The sequence below is a fragment of the Pseudorasbora parva genome, chromosome 13 (genome assembly GCF_024679245.1).
Source record: "Pseudorasbora parva isolate DD20220531a chromosome 13, ASM2467924v1, whole genome shotgun sequence".
Classification (NCBI taxonomy): domain Eukaryota; kingdom Metazoa; phylum Chordata; class Actinopteri; order Cypriniformes; family Gobionidae; genus Pseudorasbora; species Pseudorasbora parva.
Window position 1 is genome coordinate 547,580 of NC_090184.1, and position 9,967 is coordinate 557,546.

At 44.7% G+C, this 9,967-nt stretch overlaps 1 protein-coding gene across 3 annotated transcripts in view; it reads left to right on the forward strand.

The window, feature by feature from the left end:
• ift122 (intraflagellar transport 122 homolog (Chlamydomonas)) overlaps nt 1-9,967 on the forward strand; it is a 66,658-nt gene that overhangs the window by 25,182 nt on the left and 31,509 nt on the right. For all 3 annotated transcript variants that reach the window (XM_067412860.1, XM_067412859.1, XM_067412861.1), the window contains 5 exons: nt 3,619-3,757; nt 3,837-4,039; nt 8,490-8,627; nt 8,932-9,096; nt 9,246-9,443. In XM_067412860.1, the coding sequence (XP_067268961.1) occupies nt 3,619-3,757; nt 3,837-4,039; nt 8,490-8,627; nt 8,932-9,096; nt 9,246-9,443 (843 nt within the window). The remainder of the gene's footprint in view (nt 1-3,618; nt 3,758-3,836; nt 4,040-8,489; nt 8,628-8,931; nt 9,097-9,245; nt 9,444-9,967) is intronic.

Below are 9,967 nucleotides of genomic sequence, written 5' to 3' on the forward strand. Positions count from 1 at the left end.
TCTTTGACTAAATTATTTAGGAAAGATACAAATTCTCTGACCTGTTTGTGGTCTCCTAAAAAGATACTAAATATGCCGTCAATATACCTATACCACGTCATAATATGTGAGCAAATTCTAACAAATTGTGAATAAAAACAGAATGCAATAATGTGGAGGTTTCAAATTTCAATGTTTTATTCAGAATCCAAATTAGATGACACATAAAATGTTTAAACTGATAAAATGTATAATTTTAAGGGTAAAATAAGTTGATTTTAAATTTCACGGCATCAACACATCTCAGTAAAGTTGTGCCGTGGCCATGTTTCCCCCTGTGTGTCATCCCCTCTTCTGTTTATATCAGTCTGCAAACGTCTGGGGACTGAGGAGACGAGCTGCTCAAGTTTAGGAATAGGAATGTTGTCCATTCTTGTCTAATACAGGCTTCTAGCTGCTCAACTGTCTCAGGTCTTCTTTATCGCATCTTCCTCTTTATGATGCGGCAAATGTTTTCTAATGGTGAAAGATCTGGACTGCAGGCTGGCCATTTCAGTGCCGGCTCCTTCTTCTACACAGCCATGATGTTGTAATTGATGCAGTGTGTGGTCTGGCATTGTCATGTTGGAGAATGCAAGGTCTTCCCTGAAGGAGACGCCGTCTGGATGGAGCAGATGTTGCTCTAGAACTTGGATAGACCTTTCAGCATTGATGGCCTTTCCAGATGTGTAAGCTGCCCATGCCACACACACTCATGAACCCCAGACCATCAGAGATCAGCTTCTGGACTGAGCGCTGAGAACAGCTTGGGTTGTCCTTGTCCTCTTTAGTCCGGATGGCGTCCCAGTTTTCCCAAAAGATCTTCACATGTTGATTCGTCTGACCCCAGCACTTCTTTTTTTATTCACAATTTGTACAGTGTCCAAACTTTTTTGAAATTGGGTTTGTAATAAAATAATATAATAATAATATAGCTTGCTTTCTTAGTTTTATTAGCTTAAAACATAATGTCGGGATGCAAAAACCTTACTGGTCCTAAAATAGCTTTGATTATTGCGGGTGAAATATGCCACATTGTTGACAGAGTCTGTGAGATTTCGCTGAATAAACGCCTGTGTCTCTGCTGCTCTCACTTTCCTCTATTTAAGGCAGTCGTTTATTAAAAGTAGACAGATTAAAGGTGTAAAATCTTACAGTGCATGTTTAATCAGAAAGTGAGATGTGTGAAAGTCATGACAAACACTGGGCTGCAAATCACAACTCTGCCTGTTTCTCAAACGGGGTGGCAGTCTTTCACACACTGCAAAAAATGCTCTTCTTAATTAGTAATTTTGTCTTATTTCTGGTCTAAATATCTAAAAAATAATCTGATTTCTGATTGAAATCTTGTTTCTTGTTTCCGAACCGAAATCAGATTATTTTTCTCCCCTCATTGGCAGATCATTTAGCCTGTTTTAAGCAAAAACTCACTTCAGTTAATTGATGTTTTATGAACAAATTTCGGGAGAAGTTCGTTCAGACAATTAAGACTAATTAAACACAAGAGGAGCAGGCTCAGATGATTAAACCTAATTAAACACAAGAGGAGCACATTAATCTAATCAGTTAATCAATGACAGGAGGTGTATATAGACAGCCGCTTTACCTTCCTGTCGTTGACAGGTTCTAGCATCCCCCCCCCCCCCCTTCACTTACTCAGTTAAACTCCTATAAGCCCTATTCAGATGATAATAGTTTCTCATGGGGTCGTAAGATATTCTCTTCATTTTCAGGGGCTAGTCTGTGATTTTATTGCTGTCTGAATCCAGAATGTCTGTGTTTTTCTCCCTCCACCCGCGTAACAAACGAATTTCCTCCTGTTTTTAGACAAACACCAAGGTCGTGTGGAGATTTATCGCTTCAAAATGAACCGTTTATATCCCTTTTGACCCCTGTGGAGCACCGTATCATTGCGCTTCGCTGTAATTCGGATGCATTTTAAAGATCTAAAGCCTACACTTTTATTACTGAAATGCTGGGAAGTATTAACAGGAATAATCTTTCATCACCGCTCAAAAGAGAAAGAGAAGAAAAACACGCAAACATCTGAAATGAGCTGTTATTACGGCAGTAATTCATGTTTTATAGGTTTCATTTGCAGCATTGTATTAACTTATTTCTGCTCATTTCCACATTTTTAAAATTACATTTTTTGTAAACAGGACATTTAAATATTTAGATATTTGGACTGAAACGAGACAGAAATACTGAGGAAGAAGAGCGTTGCAGTGTAGGGCATGCTTTTCAGCATTATTGATGCTCTCTCAGGTGTGTGTGATGCTTCTGGTGTGTGTGTGATGCCACTGGTGTCCTGCAGGTGTGTGTGTGATGCTTCTGGTGTGTGTGTGATGCCACTGGTGTCCTGCAGGTGTGTGTGTGATGCCTCTGGCGTGTGCGATTCCTCTGGTGTGTGTGTGATGCCTCTGATGTGTGTATGTGTGTGTGGTGTGCTGCAGGTGTGTGTGTGATCCCTCAGGTGTGTGTGTGATGTGTGTGTGATGTGTGTGTGATGCCACTGGTGTCCTGCAGGTGTGTGTGTGATGTGTGTGTGATGCCTCTGATGTGTGTGTGATGCCACTGGTGTCCTGCAGGTGTGTGTGTGATGCTTCTGGTGTGTGTGATGCCACTGGTGTCCTGCAGGTGTGTGTGTGATGCCTCTGATGTGTGTGTGATGCCACTGGTGTCCTGCAGGTGTGTGTGTGATGCCTCAGGTGTGTGTGTGTGTGGTGTGCTGCAGGTGTGTGTGTGTGTGATGCCTCAGGTGTGTGTGTGTGTGTGTGATGCCTCAGGTGTGTGTGTGTGTGATGCCTCACGTGTGTGTGTGTGTGTGATGCCTCAGGTGTGTGTGTGTGATGCCTCAGGTGTGTGTGTGTGATTCCTCAGATGTGTGTGTGCCTCAGGTGTGTGTGTGTGTGTGTGTGATGCCTCAGGTGTGTGTGTGTGTGATGCCTCAGATGTGTGTGTGTGGTGTGCTGCAGGTGTGTGTGATGCCTCAGATGTATGTGTGTGATGCCTCTGGTGTGTGTGTGTGGTGTGCTGCGCGTGTGTGTGTGTGATGCCTCAGGTGTGTGTGTGTGTGCGTGTGTGTGTGTGTGTGTGTGTGTGTGTGTGTGTGTGTGTGTGTGTGTGTGTGTGTGTGCGTGTGTGTGTGTGTGATGCCTCACTGGTGTCCTGCAGGTGTGTGTGTGATGTGTGTTTGATGCCTCTGATGTGTGTGTGATGCCTCACTGGTGTCCTGCAGGTGTGTGTGTGATGCCTCTGATGTGTGTGTGATGCCACTGGTGTCCTGCAGGTGTGTGTGTGATGCCTCAGGTGTGTGTGTGTGATACCTCAGGTGTGTGTGTGTGTGTGTGTGGTGTGCTGCAGGTGTGTGTGTGTGATGCCTCAGGTGTGTGTGTGTGTGTGATGCCTCACGTGTGTGTGTGTGATGCCTCAGGTGTGTGTGTGTGTGTGTGTGTGTGTGTGTGATGGCTCACTGGTGTCCTGCAGGTGTGTGATGCCTCAGATGTGTGTGTGTGATGCCTCTGATGTGTGTGTGTGCGTGTGTGTGTGATGCCTCAGATGTGTGTGTGTGATGCCTCTGATGTGTGTGTGCCTCAGGTGTTGGGCTGTCAGGACGGCACCATCGCCTTCTTCCAGCTCATCTTCAGCACGGTGCATGGCTTATATAAGGACCGCTATGCCTACAGGGACAGCATGACGGACGTCATCGTGCAGCATCTCATCACCGAGCAGAAAGGTCATCTTTTCACTTTCTGCCAGAACTGATCCAGCTCTGTTTCTTTGTCTTCTTGAATTGTCCCCGATGTCCCCAACAGTGCGGATAAAGTGCCGTGAGCTGGTGAAGAAGATCGCCATCTACCGCAGCCGGCTGGCCATTCAGCTGCCGGAGAAGATCCTGATCTACGAGCTGCACTCCGACGACTGCGCCGACATGCACTACCGCATCAAAGAGAAGATCTGCAGGCGCTTCGAGTGCAACCTGCTGGTGGTCTGCTCACAGCACATCATCCTCTGCCAGGTACACACCGCCCTAACACCGCAAAAAAGGCTCCTTACTTTGTATTTGTGTCTTATAAGAAACATTTACTAGACAAGTAAAAATTATTGTCTTGTTTTAGGAAAAAATAACTCTAAATGAAGAGAGTTTTTGCTTAAAACAGGCAAAATAATCTGCCAATGGGGTGAAAAAATAATCGAATTTCTGTTTGGGACGGAAACAAGAAACAAGATTTTTTTTCTCACCCCATTGGCAGATCATTTTGCCTGTTTTAAGCAAAAACTCTCTTCACTTAGATTTTATTTTCAACAAAACAAGGAAAAATATCTTCTATCGTGTTACTGATCTAGTAAATGCATCTTGATTTAAAAAATTAGACATTTAGACCAGAAACAAGACAGAATGACTGGGTAAGAAGAGCATTTTTTTGCAGTGTCTGATCTTCATTCCCTAAGAAGAGTGTGCCAAATCACCAGTGATGAATTCTTCTTCTCTCTGTGTAGTAAGCTGTGTTTTTCTCCTCAACCATAAGAATCTTTTCATGAAGAAGAACAAGAGCAGTGTTTAATCCGTCAGTCGTGTGCTGTTTTTGGGATGCATTGACCAGCTCTTTTGGGTTCTTGTTTGGTCTGTTTATTCTCCTCTCACAACGTGACCATTTTTCAATTAAATCAGCAAAAATTAAACCCTACCATCATCTCTGAATGCATGCGTATTTCTGCTCTGCAGTAATGAAAGCGTCCCGCTGATAACCATCTTGATCTTGTTCTAATAGCAGGCCCATTGTGGGAGAATACACACTGTCAGTGTAAGAGCTCATATGAAAGAACATTATCAGAGGCCGATCAAACGCTCAACTCTACATGACTGAGACTCTGTGTTTCACGGTCAGGTCAGATGTTGACCCGCTCTCTCGTGACATAAAGCAGCCTGTTCAAAACACACACACACACACACACACACACACACACACACACACACACACACACACACACACACACACACACACACACACACACACACACACACACACACACACTGCCCTTAAACCTACCCATCACTGGAAACATTCTGCATTTTTGAGGGCTTTGAGGTCCAAGTCAAGTGCAAGACTCTCCTTCTTTGTGAAGGTAAGAGTTCCCTCTGCTGTTACCCAGCCCATCTCCGGTTAGCACTGGTAGACCTGAGGGTCACAGTGGCAGCTCTTCCACCGGGCCAGCCGCTCGTGGGTGACCCTGTGTGTCATCAAGATCAGATCAGATGTCAATGGAGGCATTGGAGAGAGGACTACTGTCCTCTGGAGAGCATGGTAAAGCTGAGCTTCCCCCTCAGGGGTGCTTCAGATTCAGAGTTGACGGCTTGTCCGGGCCGCCGTGGCAGCGGACTCTAGTGGAACCATCCACCTTGTCTTGTGCTCCAGGTTTACATTGACATTTATGCATTTAGCAGACTTTTTATCCAAAGCGATATACAACTGAGGAGTACAGGAAGCGATCTGTCATGAAGAGGCGAAGAAACGCAAAAAGTGCCTTAAGATTTTGGATATCACTCAGTGTAGCAAAAGCTAAAATAGGGAGGGAACAGAGAAAAATTGAGAAAAAAGAGTTTGCATGTTTTTTATGATGATGATGATGATGATGATGATGATAATAATGAGATTAAGTGCTCATGGAAGAGATGAGTTTTTACCTGTCCTTTGAATGAAGCGAGTGATTTTGTCGTGCGTATGGAGGTCGGAAGATCGTTCCACTAACCAGGAGCGGTGAGTGAAAAAGTTCTAGAGAGGGATTTCAAGCCTCTCTGTGATGGTACCACAAGCCTTCGCTCATTAGCTGAGCTACGCTACGTTATGAGCTACGTTAGCTACGGTGTAGACATGTAGGAGTGAGTCGAAGTATGCAGGTGCTGAGCTTGTGGAAGATCCATAAGCAAGAGTCAGAGCTTTGAATTTGATCCGGGCAGCGAGTGGTAGCCAATGCAGAGAGATGAAAAGAGGTGTGACATGAGCTATTTTGGGCTCATTGAAGACAAGACGTGCCGCAGCGTTCTGGATCATTTGCAGCGGTTTGATTGCACAAGATGGAAGTCCAGCCATAAGCGCATTGCAATAGTCAAGTCTGGAAATGAAAAGGGCATGGACAAGAAGTTGCTTGGACCCTAAAGACTTGAGACTTGACTTGGACCCTAAAGACTTGAGACTTGACTTGGACCCTTAACACTTGAGACTTGACTTGGACCCTTAACACTTGAGACTTGACTTGACTTGGACCCTTAACACTTGAGACTTGACTTGACTTGGACCCTTAACACTTGAGACTTGACTTGGACCCTTAACACTTGAGACTTGACTTGGACCCTTAACACTTGAGACTTGACTTGACTTGGACCCTTAACACTTGAGACTTGACTTGACTTGGACCCTAAAGACTTGAGACTTGACTTGGACCCTAAAGACTTGAGACTTGACTTGACTTGGACCCTTAACACTTGAGACTTGACTTGACTTGGACCCTTAACACTTGAGACTTGACTTGACTTGGACCCTTAACACTTGAGACTTGACTTGGACCCTTAACACTTGAGACTTGACTTGACTTGGACCCTTAACACTTGAGACTTGACTTGACTTGGACCCTTAACACTTGAGACTTGACTTGGACCCTAAAGACTTGAGACTTGACTTGACTTGGACCCTTAACACTTGAGACTTGACTTGGACCCTAAAGACTTGAGACTTGACTTGACTTGACTTGGACCCTTAACACTTGAGACTTGACTTGACTTGGACCCTTAACACTTGAGACTTGACTTGGACCCTTAACACTTGAGACTTGACTTGACTTGGACCCTTAACACTTGAGACTTGACTTGGACCCTAAAGACTTGAGACTTGACTTGACTTGGACCCTTAACACTTGAGACTTGACTTGACTTGGACCCTTAACACTTGAGACTTGACTTGGACCCTTAACACTTGAGACTTGACTTGGACCCTTAACACTTGAGACTTGACTTGGACCCTTAACACTTGAGACTTGACTTGACTTGGACCCTTAACACTTGAGACTTGACTTGACTTGGACCCTTAACACTTGAGACTTGACTTGACTTGGACCCTTAACACTTGAGACTTGACTTGGACCCTTAACACTTGAGACTTGACTTGACTTGGACCCTTAACACTTGAGACTTGACTTGGACCCTTAACACTTGAGACTTGACTTGACTTGGACCCTTAACACTTGAGACTTGACTTGGACCCTTAACACTTGAGACTTGACTTGACTTGGACCCTTAACACTTGAGACTTGACTTGACTTGGACCCTTAACACTTGAGACTTGACTTGGACCCTAAAGACTTGAGACTTGACTTGACTTGGACCCTAAAGACTTGAGACTTGACTTGACTTGGACCCTTAACACTTGAGACTTGACTTGGACCCTTAACACTTGAGACTTGACTTGACTTGGACCCTTAACACTTGAGACTTGACTTGACTTGGACCCTTAACACTTGAGACTTGACTTGGACCCTTAACACTTGAGACTTGACTTGGACCCTTAACACTTGAGACTTGACTTGACTTGGACCCTTAACACTTGAGACTTGACTTGGACCCTTAACACTTGAGACTTGACTTGACTTAGACCCTTAACACTTGAGACTTGACTTGACTTGGACCCTTAACACTTGAGACTTGACTTGGACCCTTAAAACTTGAGACTTGACTTGACTTGGACCCTTAACACTTGAGACTTGACTTGGACCCTTAACACTTGAGACTTGACTTGACTTGGACCCTTAACACTTGAGACTTGACTTGACTTGGACCCTTAACACTAGAGACTTGACTTGACTTGGACCCTTAACACTTGAGACTTGACTTGACTTGGACCCTTAACACTTGAGACTTGACTTGGACCCTTAACACTTGAGACTTGACTTGACTTGGACCCTTAACACTTGAGACTTGACTTGGACCCTTAACACTTGAGACTTGACTTGACTTGGACCCTAAAGACTTGAGACTTGACTTGACTTGGACCCTTAACACTTGAGACTTGACTTGGACCCTAAAGACTTGAGACTTGACTTGACTTGGACCCTAAAGACTTGAGACTTGACTTGGACCCTTAACACTTGAGACTTGACTTGACTTGGACCCTAAAGACTTAAGCATTTTTTTGCTGTGTGTTTGATAGCGGTGCCACAATAGATCTGCCTTCTTTTTCAACACTGTATATCTATTTTTGCTTTTTGTTTGATTTCTTGTAGATTCAAAATCAAGCTGCATTTTGTTATTTAACTCACAATCATTTTGTAGGTATGACCTACAGTAGCTGTCTGATTATATTTTGTATGCAAATAGTAATACGTTGAGTAAGAAAGTGAGAAACAGTTTAATTTTGTAACCTGTGTGTGTGTGTGTGTGTGTGTTTGTGTGTGTGTGTGTGTGTGTGTGTGTGTAGGAAAAGCGGCTGCAGTGTTTGTCCTTCACGGCCGTCAAAGAGAAAGAGTGGCTGATGGAGTCCCTGATCCGCTACATTAAAGTGATCGGTGGGCCGGCGGGCCGAGAGGGGCTTCTGGTGGGACTGAAGAACGGAGCCGTATGTTATATTCCCTGAGTCTGTCCAGTGCATTGAGTTTATGCTCTCCGAGGAACGGCTTCAGTTCTCTATAACTCTAGGGTTCTGGAGCCTTCATGCCAAAGCTTCTCTATCAGGAGAAACCGCTTTAATGAGCACATACTACTGTCATATTGAACAGGGTATTTCAATGCTTCTCTAGTTTATGATTCAAGTGAGAGTTCATTTATGGTGTGTGTGTGTGTGTGTGTGTGTGTGTGTGTGTGTGTGTGTGTGTGTGTGTGTGTGTGTGTCTCTCTCTCTTTCTCTCTGTGTGTGTGTGCAGATCCTGAAGATCTTCGTGGATAACCCGTTTGCCATTACGCTGCTGAAGCAGAACACGTCTGTGCGCTGTCTGGACATGAGCACGTCACGCAGCAAACTGGCCGTGGTGGACGAACACAACACATGCCTGGTGTACGACATTCACACCAAAGAGCTGCTGTTCCAGGTCAGACTCTCTCTCACACACACACACACACACACACACACACACACACACACACACACACACACACACACAGACACAGACACAGAGACACACACAGACTGGAACACACAGACACACAGTCAGCCGTATGCCGTGTGTGTGTGTCGCAGGAGCCCAATGCCAATAGTGTGGCGTGGAACACTCAGTGTGAGGACATGCTGTGCTTCTCCGGCAGTGGCTTTCTGAACATCAAGGCCAGCAGCTTTCCAGTGCACCAGCAGAAGCTGCAGGGCTTCGTGGTGGGATACAACGGATCCAAGATCTTCTGCCTCCACGTGTACTCCATGGCCGCGGTGGAGGTGCCTCAGGTACACACACACACACACACACACACACACACACACACACACACACACACACACACACACACACACATGTACGTCAAGTCAGTGGGGATGAGACATACAGTCAGGGTTTTCTATTAAATGTTTTCAAAATTCCATTATTTCCGATTTCACTGATAAATGTCTCATGGTCAAGTCACATCACCTTCATTTATATTGCGCTTTCACAATATTTAGTTTACAAACCCGATTCCAAAAAAGTTGTGCCGTGGCCATGTTTCCCCCTGTGTGTCATCCCCTCTTCTTTTTATATCAGTCTGCAAACGTCTGGGGACTGAGGAGACGAGCTGCTCAAGTTTAGGAATAGGAATGTTGTCCCATTCTTGTCTAATACAGGCTTCTAGCTGCTCAACTGTCTTAGGTCTTCTTTATCGCATCTTCCTCTTTATGATTCGCCAAATGTTTTCTAATGGTGAAAGATCTGGACTGCAGGCTGGCCATTTCAGTGCCGGATCCTTCTTCTACACAGCCATGATGCTGTAATTGAT